We start from the raw sequence: 20,555 nt of genomic DNA, 5'->3' as shown, positions 1-20,555 counted from the left end.
AATGCCCTGTCCTCCACGGGCACCGCCTCACGTACACACAAGGATACACACAATGCTTGCATTTGAAAGTAATTAGAAATAAAATAAATCTTCTTTTTAAGGATGTTAATGCATCACCAATAGACTAGCTCAGGAAGACGAAATATATAAGTTGGAAGATGAACCTGATGCGTGTGATATTCAGAAACAATAAAAAATGAGGCATTATCATAATTTGTTAAAAATTCTATGATGTGATCAAGAAACAAAACCTAAGAATCCATAGGCTAGAACAAGCTGAGATTAAAAGAAAACCTTAAAGTCATAGAAGACGTATTCCATAAAATTACAAAAGAAAAATTACCAAATCCATGTAAAGAAGTGGACATCTAAACACAGGATGCATTTAGAAACCCAGGGAAAAATGAACAGAGAATACTCTCTCCCCAACACATATTAGTTAAATGTGAAAACTACAAACAAAAGACACTAAAGCTGAAGGAGAAAACCAGGAACTCATTTACAAAGACAAACCCATCATGATAATTCAGACCTCTCAGCAGAATCAATAAAAGGTAAGGAAGAATGGAATGTGTATTTTTCAAGTCATAAGAGTAAATAGTGTCAACAAAGATTATTATGACCAGCAAAGTTACTTCTTAAGGTCAATGGAGTAATAAATACAAGATAAATACAAACTGAAGCAACTCATGATCAATAAGTCAACATTGCAGAATATGATTAAATATTCAAGTACTGTGTTTACACAGTTTCTGACCCACACTCTCCCTCCTACAACTCCTCCCATATCCACCTCACTCCCTCTCAAATTTATGATTTCTTCTTTACTTATAGCACACACACACACACACACACACACACACACACACACACACACACACCTATGTAAATAGATCCTGAGAGTCTACTTAGTGTTTCTTTTAGATAACCTATCAGGAGGTTTATTCCCATAGATGATTGATTCTCCCTCACTTATTAGCCATTAATTCACTGTAATTCTTTATCTAGGCACAAGACCCCACCCACACTGGAATGTCAGTTGTTGTTGTCATTGTGCATGTCTTGTGTTAGGCAACCGTGCTGTTTAGACTTCATGAATGCAGTAGCCCTGCTGTGTCCTAAGCAGACATCCCAGTCCTCTGCTCCTTACAATCTTTCTGCTCCCTTTTCTGTGATGTTTCTGGAACTTTGTGTAGAGGAATTGTGCTGTGGATACATCCACTGGGGTGGGCTCTCCACGGTCTGTTGTTCTCTGCATTTTGACAGGTGTGTGGATGACTGTAATGGTCTCTGTCTGCTGCAAACAAGCCTTCTTTGATCAGAAGTGGGGTAGAACATAGTTGGTGATCACTGTTTTAGGAAAGTGTCAATTGCAGGTTCTCTTGTACTTGGGTCCATGATCTCATAGCCACAGGTAGTTGACAAGGTTTCTAGTCTCACACATGAATTCTCTCCTACTTGGTGGGCCATAAGTCTAATCAGAAAGCTCTTGGTTACCTCCAGTGCATAGGGGCCACTATTACACTCTTGGGTATTTGTTGCTGTGCTGGTCATTGTTGTGGTTTTATATCAAGTTGCATTTTGCTTTGGCATAGTACCATTAGATATTTTGAGAGTTAGTCCTCAAAGAGAGGCTCAAAGATGGTTCCAGCTTGAGTCCTCCAAGTCCTGAGTCAAAAGCGTAGGATGTGTCCAGAAATTCTTTTTTTTTCTGCTAGGAAACTCATTGCATGAGGGAAGATTTTCTTCACTAAATTCTGATATATTAGTTTTTCTTTTAAGAAATATCAACTTAAAGCACACTTGTCTTTGCAAGACTTATTTCGTTCATTAGCAATGATTGCCAATAAAGCCAAGGGAATACATTTTAAATTTAATGGTGGTGTGGCTCTGTAGACTTTGTGACCTGATGCACAGGTAAAGATGAGATTATTGACGCTGTTCATTGTATGACTCTAAACCATTGTCGATTGTGATACAGGTGAGCTGAAAGGATGGACTTCCTAGACATGTTTTGTGGTATCTTATGAGCCAATAATTACTTTCTTTAACATTGGAATAAAATGATTCACTTTTGTATCATGAGGTGATATTTTGATTTGGTTTCTTTGTTATTACAGGCTGACTTGGAATAAATAATGAATATCTACTGATATGGATATAAAGGGATTCATTTATACTAAATAAATATATTTCTTTCTCTGCACATTAAGTAAGAATAGCCACATAGAATTCTCAAGACACTAAGAAGAAGTTGGGGAAAAATTCTTTAGACACTAAGAGGAAGTTGGGGAAGCAGCTGGGTCTGTAAAGTGGTTTCCATGTAAATAAGAGGACCTGAAGTTCATTCCCAGAGCCTATGTGATAAAGCTGTGTGTGCTGACACTTACAATCCAAGCTCTGAGAGAAAGAGGCAGATACCTGAGATTCTCTGGCCAGCCAGTTTAGCATAATCAACAAGCTAAGTGAGAGGCCATGCCTAAAAAGAAAAACAAGTCAGACAGAATGTGAGAACGATCCCCAAGGTTCACCTCTCTGCACACACACACACACAGACACACACACACAGACACACACACACACACACACACACACACACACACACACACACAACTTGAATAGCTATTGTTGAGTTTTAACACCCTGGCTTTTCAAATGTTGCACTATGTCAGCAATTTAGTGATTTGATTGTCCTTTGGGGAACCAGATTCTTCCCATCCTTAGTTCACAGGTTTGCATCAGACAATGTCATCTTTCCCAAAGAAGTAGGAATGACTGGGTGATTCAATATTCAGCCAGTGATTCCCCTCTCAGATCCTGCAGCCATCTCTATTTTTCTTTGTCAGTAAGGGTCAGATGCAGGCTTTTCATAAGAAAGGGCTTTGCCACATGGAACATTTGAAGCTGTGATGCTAAATAGGTTGACAGGTGCTTGGTAGTCCTGTCTTTTCCTGCCTTGTCCAACACTCTTCCATGGCTCTCCCAAAACTGTACACTGGTAATTGATGCTCCTGATTATCCTCTCTAGAAGGTCATGCTTGGTCCGGGGATAAAAGATGAGCCCAAAGGCACATCTGTCCTGATGGTCTCAGCAGGGTTGCATCAAAAACAGATGGTCCACCACTGGGAACTTGGGTGTTTGGGACCCTAATACCACATGCTAGAACCCCACCCTATGCTTTTGTGGTCCTGCAATGGGCTGTAAGTGGTGGTTCTTTGAGTCATTAGCTGTGGGTTCTGCTGTGGTTACTTCATGGTTCTCACACAGGCACTCGGAAGACGTCATTAGGCATAAGCAGTAGGGCAGACGTTTTCATAGAAAGCATGTGATGAAGCATTATAAAAGCAGAGAGGGGTTCCAAGGCCACAGAGCTCACTCTGCCTTCCTCCTCTTCTAGAGCTGAAAAGAGAGCAAGGACAACACTCTCGACGGTGGGACCTAGGTGGCCTTCCAGGGAAGATGAAGGTCCTCTTGCTCCTGCTGACCATCTCTCTGGCCCCCACGACAGAGGCAGGTGAGAGCAGCACATCCCTTTAGTGGTCTAACCCCACTATCACCGGTAGTAGGAGGGTAAAGGTCTTTCTCGGGAAGAGCCACTGATTGATATCCCCTCCCTGAGCCATATCCTTATCATCTGGAAAGTGGATTTCCCTAGAAATACTTGGTAAAGGATAGGATCCTGCAAAACAGAAACCATGTTCTCCTGGAGCACATAGAATAGACCTGGCTTCTGCATCTGTGATGATACAGGCCTTCCCCTCACCACAAACTCATCAAAGAAGCTAAGGTACTGGTGACCCCCTAGTAAATGGAATTGCTGTCTTCAGAAGAAGTGAATTTGCTTGACTCAAACCACTTGATCCCTTCCTCTAACTCAGTGCTTCCCAGGTTTCTGGTGGTTCCCCAGTGTTCAAGTATGAGCCACTTGGCACTCTGCTCTTTGGAATGCCAACACCTGCATCTAGAAATGAAAGTGAGTGAGGAGGCCTGAAGAAATAAGATGCCTCAAAGTGTGAACTGAAGCCTTGGTCCCTAGAAAGCAGCAGTATTCCAGGAATCACAGGGCTTGGAGTGAGAGAGAGGAGGCCTTAGAATCTCTCTGGGACCAGAAGTCAGAAGATAGACAATCTGAATCCTTAGGACTTCCTTGTCCAGAATAGTATGCTTACCTCTAACTGTGTGGAAGAAGATTTATAGACCAAGACCTATCTTTCTCTCCTTTTTAAGAAGGAGAACATGAGGGCACCCTGGCCCTCCAAAGTCCCTTTCAATGCCAGGCCTCCCTGGCTCCCAAATGCCTAGAAAGTCTGGAGCCACCACGCAAAACTCATCTGGTGGACGGACTAGCAGTTGCCCACAAAAAGGTTGGCTTTCCCTTCAGGGGAGATCATCGGGGGACATGAAGCCAAGCCCCACTCTCGACCCTACATGGCCTATCTTCAGATCATGGATGAGGATTCTGGGAGTACGATGTGTGGCGGTTTCCTTATACAAGAAGACTTTGTGCTGACTGCTGCTCACTGTTTGGGGAGGTAAGGAACAGCAAAGCCCATGCCCTCTTGGGAAGATTCCATGGAGGCCCTGCCTTCACCCTAAGCTGCTTGAGGTGAGAGGGGGCCCAGCAAGTCTCATGAGGGAGAAACAGTCTCACACCAGTCACCGATAAGGAATCAAACACATTTCAACCAAGGTTCACATTGAAATATGAGCGGAACTATGCAATTTGTGTTCTTAGGGATGACTCGCCCCTGAGCACCTCTAATGCAGCAACTCGTGCTTCAGATTACCCATTAACTCCCCGCAGCTGGAGCCCCACCCTGCAGAGCTGCCTGTCCTTCACACCTCCTGGCCTGCCTCCTCTCTGAGTCCACATCTCTTATCTCCACTCTGCTCTCTTTGCAGCAAAATAACTGTCACGTTGGGGGCCCACAACATCAAAGAACAGGAGAAGATGCAGCAAGTCATCCCTGTGGTGAAAATCATTCCCCACCCAGCCTATAATTCTAAGAAATACTCCAACGACATCATGCTATTAAAGGTGAGACATTACCCCATCCCTCCACAGACTGTCTCTCCTGCTCCCATCCCTCTCAATTCACCCCCTTCCATCCTGGCCTTCAGGGTGTCTCAGCTCAGCAGGCCATGAGCTGAACTCTTGCTTCTTCCCCAACAGCTGAAGAGTAAGGCCAAGAGGACTAGAGCTGTGAAGACGCTCAGTCTGCCCAGAAGCAACTTCAAAGTGAAGCCAGGAGATGTGTGCAATGTGGCTGGTTGGGGAAAGCTGGGCCCAATGGGCAAATTCCCAGACAAACTGCAAGAGGTTGAGCTAACAGTACAGGAGGATCAGGAGTGTGAGACTTACTTTAAAAAAGCTTACAACAAAGCCAATCAGATATGTGCGGGGGACCCAAAGATCAAACGTGCTTCCTTTGGGGTAAGTTTGGTTTCAGTCCCCTCTGGGCTCAGTGGGAGGGGAAAAGGAATAGAGACCTAGAGTCCCAAACAGCAAGGGACTCCTTTACCCATTGGCTATGCTCTTTCTCTCTGGTAACAGCAGGAACCAATAACTAAGTAGGGCCCCAGAGCTGACTAAGAGGCTCTGCTGAAGGTAGTTTGTATAAAAGGAGGTGTTTGCAACAGAACGCCTATCTCCAGGCCCAGGCTTTAGAGAACTGGGCTCCCTGAGTGTGTGCCAGGTGTTTCCTCTGAGCAAACACACACTTTGTCGATGGGCTTCCCCTCCATGCTCCCATCAGGCCCACTCACTGTCCCCATATCCTTAAACAACAGCCTGAGGAGAAGAGTCCCACACACCTTCACAGAGTGGATCACAGACCCAGGAAGGTCACCTCAGGAGGGAGGTGCAGCTCTAACCATATCCACAGTCAGAGCTGGGAAGGCCAGGGGCCCCAGGCCTGCCTTCTGACCTCCTACAAGCAGAGAAAACAAGTCATGCTTCTCTGCGAGGAGCCTTGGCATGAGAGGGAGGTTGGGACTACAGTGAATACTATCTTAGTACCCTGTGCCCCCTCAATTCACAGGGGGACTCTGGAGGGCCTCTTGTGTGTAAAAAAGTGGCCGCGGGCATCGTCGCCTATGGATCTAAAAATGGTTCAGCTCCAGAGGCCTTCACCAAAGTCTCAACTTTCCTATCCTGGATAAAGGAAACTATGAAAAAGAGCTAACTACAAGAAGCAACGTGGATCATTTCCAGACTAACCACCTTCCCCATAGCTGAGTCCAGGATTGCTCTAGGACAGATGGCAGCAACTGAATAAAGCACTTTTTTCTGACTGGAAAGACTGGTTTCATGTCCATTCACAGTGATCAACCCTGTCCTTGGCAGATGAATGGAATACTTCTTCTGCCACAAGGCTGTGACAACCCAGCTGACATCTGTTAGTTCACCCTCTGTACAAGAGAAGAAGAAAGTTTGATTGTCCCAAACATTTACTACTTCCCCTCAAAGTCCTTAGAATGTTATTTAATGCAAGTCATCATTAACAGCTACCTATAGTATTTTCATACAGTTTGACCCAAGTCACTGGTGTGTTCTCTGGAACAGAGGAAGAAGTGAATAGATAGAATTCCTATTGCTTCTCTGTGCTATTTTTCCCCAATAGAAGACTTTTATGTTTTATAAACTGATTTTCCTTATCAAATGAAACCTTTAAAGTTTTATATTAATTGCTCATTTTCAAGGTACAACGCGATCTTTTATGTAAAGGATATAAAATGATTAAAGAAAACTAATTAACATGTCCACTAATTTAAATACTTTTCATTTTTGAAGGGAGTACATAAATTTTTCTGATAAAAGTTATGAAACATACAAGGCATTATTTTTTTCTTTTTTTCTCCATCTTTATTAACTTGGGTATTTCTTATTTACATTTTGATTGATAATCAAACCCCTAGTCCCTCCTCCCCTTCTATATGGTTGTTCCCCTCCCCATCCTCCCCCCATTACCATCCTCCCCGCAACAATGACCTTCAATGGGGGTTCAGTCTTGGCAGGACCAAGGGCATCCCCTTCCACTGGTGCTCTTACTAGGCTATTCATTGCTACCTATGAGGTTGGAGCCCAGGGTCAGTCCATGTACAGTCTTTGGGGAGTGGCTTAGTCCCTGAAAGCTCTGTTTGGTTGGCATTGTTGTTCATATGGGGTCTCGAGCTCCTTCAAGCTCTTTCAGTCCTTTCTCTGATTCCTTCAATGGGGGTCCCAATCTCAGTTCAGTAGTTTGCTGCTGGCATTCGCCTATGTATTTGCTATATTCTGGGTGTATATCCCAGGAGAGATCTACATCCGGTTCCTGTCAGCCTGCACTTCTTTGCTTCATCCATCTTATGTAGTTTGGTGGCTGTATATGTATGGGCCACAAGTGGGGCAGGCTCCGAATGGGTGTTCCTTCTGCCTCTGTTTTAAACTTTGCCTCCCTATTCCCTCCCAAGGGTATTCTTATTTCCCTTTTAAAGAAGGAGTGAAGCATTCCCATTTTGGTCATCCTTCTTGTGTTTCATGCGTTCTGTGCATCTAGGGTAATTTGAGCATTTGGGCTAATATCCACTTATCAATGAGTGCATACTATGTGTGTTTTTCTGTGATTGGGTTACCTCACTCAGGATGATATTTTCCAGTTCCATTCATTTGCCTATGAATCTTTTCCCAGACTGCTCCTCAGTTCCTGTGTCCAGAGGTCTCCAGGCAGGTTCCTGTTGGGCCAGGAATGTGAGCAGAAGTGGTGATCTCCCCTGAGATCTCAGGATTGTCTGTACTTCTGAAAGCCCAGCTCTCTCTCCCACAGGAGGGTACAGAGAGCTGTGGGATCAGGTCAGCTCCAGGCACAGGCAGAAATTGGAAGGGTCCTGTTCCAGACTGCTCCTTGATTCCTGTGTCCTGAGGGCTCCAGGCAGGTCCCTCAGAGCAGATGTGGTAGTCTTTCTTCTGCTCTCAGGTGTGTAAGCATTACTGACTGGCTTTAACCTGTGGGTGCAGGCAGAGACCGGAAGAGTCCTGTCCCAGACTGCTCCTCAGTTCCTGTGTCTAGAGTTCTCCAGGGGTGTTCTTCTTGTGCCATGAATCTGAGCAGAAGTACTGTTCTTCCCTGAGATCTCAAGATTGTACACATTTCTGAGAGTCCAGCTCTTTCCCCCACAGGATTTGGGATTTACATTTTTAAACACAAGTGAGATCATGCATTATTTTTTCTAGTATGCTGGCTTATTTGACTTAGGATTGTATCTCAGTGTGAACTGTATCATTGTAAAGGATAGAATTTTATCATCTTAATGTCTGGATAATGAGCTAAAGAGATGGCTGAACAGTTTAGAGCATGTGTTGCTCTAATAGAGGAGTCTGGTTCAATTCTCAGAACCCACAGGATGTCTCACAACGATGTTAACTCCAACCTCCAAGGCAACACACACACACACACACACACACACACACACACACACACACACACACACACACACACACACACACAGCATGTACAAATATTTCCACATACATAAATACAATTTTCAAGTTTAATTTCTGGATAATGCATATCTTACATATGAACCCCACTGTCTCTACACTCCCATTCACTGATGGACATGAGTCAACCTCTAGCTGTTTGGGAATAATGTTACCAAAAGCATGAGAATAGAGTTGTAGGGGACCGGGAGAACATACCCAGACACTAAGTTCTCAATACAAAGGAGACTTACCCAGGAGGGACAAGCAGGTTTAGGGCCAGGGAGGTAGATGCTTTTGTACTGGACAAAGGTAGCACTAGGTGTTTCTACAAAAGTGGTTTTTGAGGGAAGTCCATGCTAGGGTTAGTAGGTAGCTTCTGATGGGATTGCTTAGCTAGTGTAATTAAACAACCAAATTTTGATTGGTAGACCTTGGTGTTTAGTCTCAGGAATGAGTCAGTGGCCAAATAAAGGAATAGACATTGAGGGCTAGCTTTAGGAATGCAATCTAACAGTTTAGCAAGAGAGAAGTGATGGGGGTGGGCAATACATTCCAGCACCATGTTTGGTATGCTTGGCCTGTTAGAGAGCCACTCACTTCTGCCCTTTCGTTTTATTATTGGGATGTTGGGCATCAGGTAATAGGCTATTGGTTTCTGTTTGCTCTCTATTGACATTGGGGTGTCATTGTTAGGGACCTAAGTGTTGCAGTAAATATTAAAAAACCCACAAACTCTCATTAACCATCATTATCAAGTCATATGGCATTTGCAGGGCACATTCATCTCAGTGGCGGCTGGTTCGAGTGTGGCACCATGCCCCACTACCCCCAGGTACTCTGTGGCCTCGACGGTCTCTCTGCCCCCATTGCTAGCTGCCCTCTCCTGGCTGTCTCTCTGCCAGCTTGGAACTCTCTTGTCCCAGCAACCCTGTAAAATCAGGACTCTAGAGGTCCCATCAGTAGTTGGTCCCCCACCCCCACCCACCCTGTGGCTCTATGATGTGCTCTGGTCCCAGTGGATGCTGTCCTATCTTGGATCCCTGCTGCAGACTATGCCCACACTTCCAGCAAACACCTTTGGGTCCCAGGGGTGGGTACCCTCTTGCAGCTCTCTGCCACTGCTCTGTTTATATTCCCAGCATCCACCCCCTAAAGACTAAAGTATCAATTCCTAGCCAACCCATTAAAGTCAAAACTTCAAATGCTTGTAATTTAGCAATCAGATTTATATCAGTAAATTCAAACCCCAGAAAACATCTGCACAATAAACTCATAGCCAATTGATAGTGATAAGAAGTACCCACCTAAATAAGACTGATTGTCCTATAAAAATCTATTTCTTAAGTTAAAAACATTCATAACTCTCTGTAGCCACTTACGGACACATGGATTTGGGTCGTCCTTTTCTGCCTTCATTTTGGTTCTTCTTCTTTTCTCCTCTCTCTCCCCTTACAAACTCTGTTCCCACCCTACCTTCTCACTTTCCAATCCTAGGCCCTGCCCCATTCTTTGCCAGCCCTCACCTACATAAAGACAACGAACCAACCCCAGGGAGCTGGAATGGTGATCAAGACCAGGGAGTGTATGCTGTGTGATTTGATGCCAATCTCTGTGGGACCATATTGGTCTAGTTGCTTTGGGATTGTCTGGAATGCAGATTCTGAGGGAGCCTTGGGAACTCTGAGTTGCTGGGGTATTTTACAATTGATTTGAAACCTGTTGGGATCTATAGATTAGGAAAAGAAAGCACAGTTAAGGAATTTAGGGGAAATAATAAAAACCTTTTTATTGGTTCTTTGTTAATTTCATGTCATGCATTGTACTGTCAGGAGCCATTTAGGAGAAGCTAAGGCTAGCAGGTGGCCTTCCTGAAGGTGGCCTACCATTTTAGCAGATTTCTTAAAGAACAACATAAAGATGAACTTTAATGAATTAATGTTGTTTGATGAGTTAATGGTTTTATAGAACTTCTGATTTGATTCAAACAATTTTAGGAAGAAAAATTTAAAGTTTAATTTTATTTTTTACTTATTCACTTTACTCCCTACTCACTGCCCCCTCCTGGTAACCCTCTCCTAGAATCCTCCCCAGTACTTCCTCATCGTCTCCTCTGAGCAGATGGGGGTCCCAGAGAATTGTCTGGCACGTCAAGTCTCTGCTAGGTTAGGGGCTTAAGAAGAAATCTTTAAGAGTTGGTCTTAGTTGTTTTGATAGAAAGATGTAATAAAAAAGTAGAATCAAGACTAAAATGTGCCCTCTCCTCATAATAGTAAGTAAAGGCTGCATAATAAGAAATACAATGAGCTTTCATAATTACACTAAAAAGACAAATAAGTTTGGGAAAATTTGTGTTCAAGGAAAACATTTAGATCCAAGGATATAGCTACAGATGTGCACTGTAAGTCAACGCCATGTACAAACTGTTGCTTTGAACTTATAAGGAGTATATTAGAATGAAACACTGCTTTGAACTTCATATCAACATCTAGCTGTAACTCCCAATTTATGTAACATTTTATCTTTGAGGAAATCCTCTAAATATCTTTTTATCTAAGATTGTATAAAAACTCCAAGGAAAAGAAATAAAGTTGTTGGTTAAGTAGTTTTACTTCGGTAGCTCTGCCTTATCCATCCATCCATCCATCCATCCCTCCAAATGTATATGTCTGTCTATATATACATGTGTAGGTACTCATGCATATATAAGCACGCATGAACATTTGTGGAGCAAATGAGACAGGTGGTTGGGCCCAACAAAAATGTGAATGTGTTAATGTGTAAGTGAGAATGTAAATGAAAATGTATGTATGAATGCATATGTGTCTGTCCTCTTCATATTGACTATAAAACACATCTTAATTCTTTTCCTTTCCTTTTTCTCTGGTTCACAGAGTTTACCAGCCATTCCAGTGAAGGGCTTCTCGCTGCCTGGCCCTAGATGGGAACAATACTGATAAATCCTTTATCTAACCACCCACTGTTAGCAACAAGTGTCAGTAAATCCAGAAGTCTGCAGCTTCTGGCTGCAGAGTAACTAAAAGTCAAGATAGTTATATGTTCTTATAGAAAGCAATTCAACTGTAGCCCCCAGCTTCAGAGAGGACCCAGCCTGGGGCTGGCCTCAGGCAATGCACCTTCCCCTCCCCTTAATTCCCAACCTCCACCATTGCAACCACTGCTGCTCAACAGAGAAAAATATCTCATAGTGGACTCTGTAGTGTGCTGCAGTGTGTCCTACACTGTACCCTTTTGTACACCTCTTTACTTGTAAGCGTTCATTGCAATGACTCATTGGTCTGGTATGAATCCTCCGGTTTCTGCTACTCTAGTAATACAGGAATCTCACTGGGACTTCTCTCAGATACTCTGTTCCTGCCCTGCATCATGGAGATCCTTTAGTTTTAGAATTGTAGGACAGCCTCTTCATGTACTCAGGCAGTTCACTGATGTTGTGACAGGTCAATTCAAAGCCCTGAATCTGGGCCTGAGAGGCATCTGAGATGGTCAGCCTGCTGGCTCTCAGCTTTCATGTCCTTCATGACAGCTCACTTGCAAACCCTGCAATCGGGGGCAGCTTTACCCTTCTGCCCAGGTGAGGTACAGGGTCTGCTCAGGGTGCTGCCAATGAGGGATATGGCCAGCTCTTTGGTCTGCCATAAATGGGAGGGCTAAGGGAGGGGAAAGGGTGTCTCTCCCTCACCAGCACCACTGTCCAGCAGCCACAAGGCAGAGCCAGCTCGTCTGTACTCAAGTCCTGCAGTTGGCTCTCCTGCAATCATTTATCCAGGACTAGCTCTCCTGTGCTGCTCAGTTGAAGTATAGGGCTTGCTTTCCAGGTTTCTCTAGCAGGTTAGGGGGTAGGGAGGGCTACCTCTCCTATCCTAAAGACCCCAGAGCTGGTTCTTGCACCTGCCACAAGTGGTGAGGGGTGAGAGGGAAGAAAGGTATCCTTCATTCATTCATGTCACCACAGAAAAACGAGTGATAGAGCCAGATCTCCCACACCTGCATCCTCAGGGCCAGATCCCTCACAACTCCTGTAATTGTGTGCAGCTCAGCTCCTCTGAGTACTGAAGCAGGAGGGTGAGGTCTGCTCTCCTGCTCTTATGCCTCTAGGGCCAGTTCTCCCATCATGCCCAGGTGAGGGGTGGGACCAGCTCTCCACAGTCTTCAGACAACGAAATATCCCTGGGTAGCAGACCAGACCAAGGACATCCACCTGGCCTTTGATGGTAACAGAACCCTGCTACTGCAGGGCCATGGACCCAGATGTGCCCCCCAGTGGCAGCACAGGCTATGTGCTCATCAGGTGGCATCACCAGGTATCTACAACAGGCTGTTTCTCACTACCTTGGGTCTTCAGTTCTGCTTTTCTTCATTGTGCTCACATCTTTCTGTTTCTCTTTTCTTTCATTTCTCCACTAATACTTGTTTTTCTTAGTAGTGCCCATGGTCTCTGAGTGCCTGGTGTCATCCAGGAGTAGTCTCAGGAGTGCTGTACCCTGCTCATGCATTATGGTGCCACACATGGGTCATCTGCCCTCTTCTAGGCCTGCATGTTGCCAGACTGTTGTTCATGTCAGGCTAACTCTCTGTCTGGACCCTTGGTGCTGTACTGGAGGTGGTCTTAGGCTTCCTTTCTGTAGGGAATGTTACATTAATCATTTAGATATTCATAGGTCAGAACACTGAGTGTGGACATAGTCTCTCTCCTCTCTGCCACCTACTGATGTACATGTGAAAGAGCAGCCACATCTACAATGACTCTAAGGGCAGCAAGCAGAAACCTTTTAAAAAAATCTTTGGTGTACATATGAAATTTCCACTCCCATGGTCCTGGTAGTTAGGGGGAGAAGACCACGAAAAGGGAGAGAGATCCCATGCTCAAAAATAGGTGGGGAAATTTTAGGCTGTTGATTGACAGAAGTCAATTTGGAGTTCATTTGATCTGTAGGAGGTAGATTAAGTCCACTTATGAGAATTCTTAGATTTATAAAAAGAGATAAAATTGTACCATTTTTTGTAATCTTACTGAACTATATATTGTAGATAGAGCAGTGGATTTAAATCTTTGTGTTAAAGTAAAGTCAAACAATAGGATAGACAGAGAGAAAGGAATCTTAAACACCTTTTTATTTATTTCAGATTCATAAATAAACCCTCACAACTTACTTAAGCTTCCACATCCTTAGAACTTAAAACACTACCTTAGACCATCTTACAGGCTCTCGCGGGTTAGCTTTTATAGTCTCAGATCTTTACCCTTGCATTTTATACCTTAGAACATTGTTTTAGATTTTATAACTTCAAGCTTTTATAACTTGGTGAGTAGGAATATGAGGGCATCATATAGTGGAGGTGGTATTATTTTGCTGACATACATTGCAGGTTTGAGTTAGGTTCTTATCTAATGGGGTGAGAGTCAGATGGTTTTGAGGAAAGGAGAAAAGTGATTTATTATTAGAGTGAAATATTTGATCTAAGTAGAGGGTTGTGTCCTGTGCTAAAAGACGGTTGGTTATATATGTTGTTTTCTTGGTTATGTAGTAGGGTGGTCCAGAGAGAAGTGTGATGAATTGTAAGGGATAAAAAGGCAGCTTGACAGGCTGTCGTGTTGGTGTGATTATTGTCTTTACTGATGATGGAGGGGTGTGCCTCATGTGCCTTGCAATGAACTCAGACAATTTGAGAAAACAAAAGTAAGACCTTGATGAGTATATAAAGAGTTAGTAATTGCACTCAATTACTTTTGTGTTTTGTGTTTGAAGTCCTTGTTTCTTCCAGATGGTCAAGTGTGTTAAGTCAAATATATATGGAGTCTGTATACTCCATCAATAATGTACGTTTGGCAATTTGGAAGACTCTGGTGAAGGCTATTAATAATTGATAGTGTGTGGGGGTGAAGGAGGCCTCCTTGATGATAGCATAATCTGGAACCACTGTGTATCCTGCAACATTGTGGCCTCTTGGGAGAAGAGAGGGGCATATGTATAAAGAGTATAAGAAGAAGTTGCTAGAGGAGCCTCTTTATGTGAGAGGGATGATGGAGGAGATCGTTGGGAGTCTCTGGATAGGAGTGAACAGGGTCTGGGAAATGTTGTGGTAAAGGGAAAACACGGAGGAATTGCATTAGGACAGGAAAGAAATGAGGGTAATGAGTTTTTGAAAAGAGAAGGTGGAGGGATAGAATCTAAGAGAGGAGGGTTTAGAGACCTTTGTAAGTTAGAGAGAGAGAGAGAGAGAGAGAGAGAGAGAGAGAGAGAGAGAGAGAGAGAGGAATACACTGTGAGGGGGAATCCCAGTTAGTTTGTTTGATTTAGAGATGAGCAGAGATTTGTGGCAAGAGCCCTCAGGCAGGGATGCCACCCTAGAATGACGTTTCTTAGATTCTGAAGAGGTAAGTTACAGGGGTAAACGCCGGTACTAGAAAGTGTTCCAAGATTTACAGGCATTGCTCTTTGGAAGTGTAAAGATGGAAAGTTCTGCATAGATTTGGAGGCTGAGGGCCAGGGTTGCAAAGAGATTTTGTATGTTTGTTTAAGGAATTGCTTGTCAAGAAATGTTCATGCAGAAGCAACTTAGTATAGAGGATGTAGAAGTGAGTATCCAGAGACCCCTGAACAGAGGAAACTGACCCCCCCCTCCCGTGAAAAGTTGTTCACATTTTGTTGAGGGCAGAAATAGGCAAGGCGATTTTGAGTGAAGTGTTTATGGGTTGGAGTGAGAGAAATTCCAAGATAGGTGACTGTAGGAGAGGAGAGTTTAGCTTTGGAACCCCTGGAACTCAGGAAAGCAATGAGTGAGGCAGTATTGGCTGTCTGAGAGGGAAGGACTACAAAGGAGGAAGCTATTGACATATTGTAGCAGGCAGGAGAATATCCACATACTAAAGCAGGCAGGAGGTCATCCACATACTGTAGTAGGCAGGAGGGAAAAGGGGGAAATAGACCAGTACCTTAGTGATTGCCTGGCCTGAAAAGGAGGGACTGTGTCTGAATCCTGGGGAAAAGACAATCCTGGTTGTTGGGCATGGTAATTATGAGAATCTGTCCAAGTAAAGGCAAAAAAATTATATCAAGTATGAACTTCTAGGGATATTGAAGGGAGAAAGCACCTTTAAGGTCTAGGATTAAGAAGTGATTAGGGTTTCCAGTGGTCATGGAAAATATAATGTAAGGTGGATAGGGACACAGGCAGTGCTGATGAAGCAGAGGCTTTGAATAAGTGGAAGGTTCACTTAGGCTTTTGACTGACCATGGGAGTATTGTAGGTGAAGAGGTAGGATGTAGAATCCATTTAGTTAAAAGATATTGAATGATGGGTGGGAGGCCTCTGAGACTGGTGAAGTGTAAGGGGCATTGGAGTTTGGAGATGTAGGCAGAAGGGTCTTTGCACAGAATATCAAAAAAGCTTATGAAGAGAGAAGAAGGTCTGAGTGGGAATTAGATGGGATAAGAGGGGCATGAGAGGCGGTGATTGTGGGTAATCAAATAATCAAAATACATTGAAAACATGTATAAAGTTGTTAAAGAATTTCATAAGGTTCACAGGATAAGATCATCTCCCATGTCAAAAACTCTTAAGGAGTGACTGGGCTGACTCTGGTGACATCATTCTCATTTCAGTAGGATGGCCAAGCCGAGGACACTCTGGCAGCAATATCAAGTTACTTACCACAAAACAAACAAAATCGGGGACAGACTTCACAGTGAAAACTTAGTTGCCACTTTAACTTTCCAGTGTATTTAACTACTCATTTCATCTTTAATGTGAAATTCAACTTGCCATGAATGTTCCAAGTGAAGAAGGAATTATGGTGAGCTCAAATTGAACCATATTAAATATACAAATATCAACCCAGCAGAATGGAGTTTTGTGAACAGTGATGTAGCCTTGCTTTGAAACTTAATATGAGAATTTAAAATCATATTTCAAGATGTCCAGAAATATTGTCATGTATTTTCATAAGTCCGTTTTTGGTCCGTCAAATGGGATGCATAGAACTATAATCCTTCATTCAAATTAAAAGTATTTTTATCACGTCCCTTCATGACTTTTTGGGGGCTTTTATGGGTCTTTTTCTGGCACAGATGCTCACACACTAGCATTACACTGTATGCATACTACCACGTTTCACAGCACATACAGTTGTGAGCAACTAGTCTCAAGAACTGAGCACAAGGGACTGCCCACAGGGCTCAGAAGTCTTAACAGTATACGCCGCATTTTTAGACCACCATGTTGATAGCTCATCACCGCTTGTAGCTTCAGTTCCTCTGGCTTAAAAGTTTACTAACATCAGAGCTATGTCCATCAAGCCATAGAGTGAAACATTTGTTTTTCAAAGCAACATAGAATATCCACCCTGATCTTTTTGTCCTCCTTTGTTAGTAAAAGGGTGAGAGATTACAGCAAGCAGGAAGAGTAAAAGTAAGAGTTGATTAATTACACTGGTAAACGAAAGCAGTGGTTGAGTTTGAAAGTTCACATTAAAAGTCGATGCAAATCTCAGAATATTGCCTAGATGCAAGAGGGAGCCCCCAGGAATCTTATGTTCTTGAGAATCAGAGAGCAGGAGGTCAAACCCTGAGGCCCTCCTGTGTCCTCAGGTCCCTGCAGTTGGAATACCACCCTTCCTCTCTTGCCTTTCGCAGTTCCTGGACTGTGTCCGCTCTGACTCTCTGTCTCCCCTCCACATTCTGCTCTATTCACAGATCAATGACAGTCACACTGGGGACCCACAACATCAAGGCTAAAGAGAAGACACAGCAGACTATCCCTGTGGCAAACGACACTCCCCACCCTGCCTATAATCCTGATAAACGTTCCAATGACATCATGCTATTAAAGGTGAGACCTGCCATTCTCCCACCCACATACCTCCACACATCCTTCAGCCCTCACTCCTAATCCCAGCCCTGGTCACTGTGCTCTGCTTGGTGCAGGACTTCTCCCTGCCCTCCTTATCTCATCTTACTTCTTCCCTCCTTCCACCCTGAGTTTCAATGTGACCCAGAGCGCCAGCCTCTTGGTTGAGCTGCTCTCTTCTGTCTCTTCTCTATCAGCTGGTGAGAAGTGCCAAGAGGACTAGCGCTGTGAGGCCTCTCAACCTGCCCAGGCACAATGCCCATGTGTAGCCAGGGGATATGTGCTACATGGCTGGTTGGGGAAAGATAACCCCACAGGGGGAATTCCCAAACACACTGCGGGAGGTTGAGCTGACAGTACAGAAGGATCGGGTTTGTGAGTCCCAGTTCCAAAGTTCTTACATCAAAGCGAGTGAGATATGTGTGGGAGACTCAAACACCAAGGGAGCTTCCTTTGAGGTAAGTTGGATTGCCTTCAACTCTGGGGTCAGTTGGATGGGAAAGGAATCTGGGGGCCTATAGAATCAAACATAAAGAGACTCACTGGCTATTATCTTTCTCTCTGGTAACAGCAGGAACCAGTAATGAACTAGGGTCCCAGAGCTGACTTGCAGGCTTTGTTTAAGGTAGATTGTATAAAAGGATGTGTGTACAAAACAACACTTGACTGAAGGCTCAGGCTTTAGAAAGTTGGAATCCTGAGTGTGTCATAACCATGGCCAGATGTCTCTGAGCAGACACATATTTTGTCTATGGGCTTCCCCTACATGCTGTGAGTCTATGTCCTTGACGGCCTGGAGACAAGAGTCCCACACACCTTCACAGAGAGTGGATCATAGATCTGGGAAAAGGGCAGGGGCTTGCCTCAGGAGAGAGTTGCAGCCCTAACCATGTCCAGTCACAGGTGAGAAGGCCAGGGGCCCCAGGCCTGCCCTTTGACCTCCCACAAGAGGAACTTAAAAGCTGTACTTCTCTGGGAGGAGCTGTAACATGAGAGAGGATGAACAACAGCTCACCGTGTGCCCCCTCCATTTACAAGAAGATTCTGGAGGGCCTCTTGTGTGTAAAAAAGCAGCTGCAGGCATCGTCTCCTATGGGAAAACTGATGGATCAGCTCCACAGGTCTTCACGAGAGTTTTAAGCTTTTTATCCTGGATAAAGAAAACTATGAAAAACAGCTAAATACAAGAAGCAGCATGGATCATTTCCTGTCTAATCATCTTCCCTATAGCTGAGTCCAGGATTGTTTTAGGACAGATGGCAGCAACTGAATAAAGCACTTTTTCTGACTGGAAAGACTGGTTTCATGTCCATTCACAGGGAACAACTCTTTTAGGGTGGCCAACAGCACATTTTTGCATTCTACTTGCCCCGTCTCCATACATACATCTACTCAAAGCCCAGGCAAGTCCAATGCTCAGCACATTTTTCTTTTTTTTTTTCCTTTTTTTTTATTAACTTGAATATTTCTTATATACATTTTTTTATTAACTTGAGTATTTCTTATATACATTTCATGTGTTATTCCCTTTCCCGGTATCCGTGCAAACATCCCCCTCCCCCCTCCCCTTCCTTATGGGTGTTCCCCTCCCAACCCTCCACCCATTGCCGCCCTCCCCGCATAGTCTAGTTCACTGGGGGTTCAGTCTTAGCAGGACCCAGGGCTTCCCCTTCCACTGGTGCTCTTACTAGGATATTCATTGCTACCTATGAGGTCAGAGTCCAGGGTCAGTCCATGTATAGTCTTTAGGTAGTGGCTTAGTCCCTGGAAGCTCTGGTTGCTTGGCATTGTTGTACATATGGGGTCTCGAGCCCCTTCAAGCTCTTCCAGTTCTTTCTCTGATTCCTTCAACGGGGGTCCTATTCTCAGTTCAGTGGTTTGCTGCTGGCCTCTGTATTTGCTGTATTCTGGCTGTGTCTCTCAGGAGCGATCTACATCCTGTCGGTCTGCACTTCTTTGCTTCATCCATCTTGTCTAATTGGGTGTGGCTGTATATGTATGGGCCACATGTGGGGCAGGCTCTGAATGGGTGTTCCTTCAGTCTCTGTTTTAATCTTTGCCTCTCTCTTCCCTGCCAAGGGTATTCTTGTTCCCCTTTTAAAGAAGGAGTGAAGCATTCACATTTTGATCACCCGTCTTGAGTTTCATTTGTTCTAGGCATCTAGGGTAATTCAAGCATTTGGGCTAATAGCCACTTATCAATGAGTGCATACCATGTATGTCTTTCTGTGATTGGGTTAGCTCACTCAGGATGATATTTTCCAGTTCCAACCATTTGCCTACGAATTTCATAAAGTCGTTGTTTTTGATAGCTGAGTAATATTCCATTGTGTAGATGTACCACATTTTCTGTATCCATTCCTCTGTTGAAGGGCATCTGGGTTCTTTCCAGCTTCTGGCTATTATAAATAAGGCTGCAATGAACATAGTGGAGCACGTGTCTCTTTTATATGTTGAGGCATCTTTTGGGTATATGCCCAAGAGAGGTATAGCTGGATCCTCAGGCAGTTCAATGTCCAATTTTCTGAGGAACCTCCAGACTGATTTCCAGAATGGTTGTACCAGTCTGCAATCCCACCAACAATGGAGGAGTGTTCCTCTTTCTCCACATCCTCTCCAGCATCTGCTGTCACCTGAGTTTTTGATCTTAGCCATTCTCACTGGTGTTAGGTGAAATCTCAGGGTTGTTTTGATTTGCATTTCCCTTATGACTAAAGATGTTGAACATTTCTTTAGGTGTTTCTCAGCCATTTGGCATTCCTCAGCTGTGAATTCTTTGTTTAGCTCTGAACCCCATTTTTTAATAGGGTTATTTGTTTCCCTGCGGTCTAACTTCTTGAGTTCTTTGTATATTTTGGATATAAGGCCTCTATCTGTTGTAGGATTGGTAAAGATCTTTTCCCAATCTGTTGGTTGCCGTTTTGTCCTAACCACAGTGTCCTTTGCCTTACAGAAGCTTTGCAGTTTTATGAGATCCCATTTGTCGATTCTTGATCTTAGAGCATAAGCCATTGGTGTTTTGTTCAGGAAATTTTTTCCAGTGACCATGTGTTCCAGATGCTTCCCTAGTTTTTCTTCTATTAGTTTGAGTGTGTCTGGTTTGATGTGGAGGTCCTTGATCCACTTGGACTTAAGCTTTGTACAGGGTGATAAGCATGGATCGATCTGCATTCTTCTACATGTTGCCCTCCAGTTGAACCAGCACCATTTGCTGAAAATGCTATC

The 20,555-nt window shown here is 43.9% G+C and overlaps 1 protein-coding gene, 1 non-coding gene and 1 pseudogene across 2 annotated transcripts; 2 read left to right on the top strand and 1 right to left on the bottom strand.

Moving 5' to 3' along the window:
* Positions 1 to 3,319: 3,319 nt before the first annotated feature.
* Positions 3,320 to 6,301, top strand: LOC134482224 (granzyme-like protein 1). Its single transcript, XM_063274928.1, has 5 exons — positions 3,320 to 3,515; positions 4,383 to 4,533; positions 4,904 to 5,039; positions 5,175 to 5,435; positions 6,043 to 6,301. The coding sequence occupies exons 1-5, from the start codon at positions 3,461 to 3,463 to the stop codon at positions 6,184 to 6,186; spliced, it is 747 nt and encodes a 248-aa protein (XP_063130998.1). The 5' UTR covers positions 3,320 to 3,460; the 3' UTR covers positions 6,187 to 6,301.
* Positions 6,302 to 11,962: 5,661 nt separating this feature from the next.
* Positions 11,963 to 18,511, top strand: LOC134482068 (granzyme C-like; annotated as a pseudogene).
* On the bottom strand, positions 13,111 to 13,239 carry LOC120097241 (small nucleolar RNA SNORA17). Its single transcript, XR_005494469.1, has one exon. It is a non-coding gene; the product is annotated as a small nucleolar RNA SNORA17 (small nucleolar RNA).
* Positions 18,512 to 20,555: the final 2,044 nt, after the last annotated feature.

Source organism: Rattus norvegicus, chromosome 15, assembly GCF_036323735.1.
Source record: "Rattus norvegicus strain BN/NHsdMcwi chromosome 15, GRCr8, whole genome shotgun sequence".
NCBI classification, from domain to species: Eukaryota; Metazoa; Chordata; class Mammalia; order Rodentia; family Muridae; genus Rattus; species Rattus norvegicus.
Note: the sequence above shows the minus strand (reverse complement) of the source record. Positions and strands in the feature narration are given on the sequence as shown.

Bases quoted from the DNA above. Each gene is read 5' to 3' on its own strand.
- LOC134482224 (XM_063274928.1), top strand. From the start codon at position 3,461: ATGAAGGTCCTCTTGCTCCTGCTGACCATCTCTCTGGCCCCCACGACA. The intron at 5,040-5,174 runs GTGAGACATTAC...CTTCCCCAACAG, and splicing joins ACGACATCATGCTATTAAAG to CTGAAGAGTAAGGCCAAGAG. The intron at 5,436-6,042 runs GTAAGTTTGGTT...CTCAATTCACAG, and splicing joins TCAAACGTGCTTCCTTTGGG to GGGGACTCTGGAGGGCCTCT.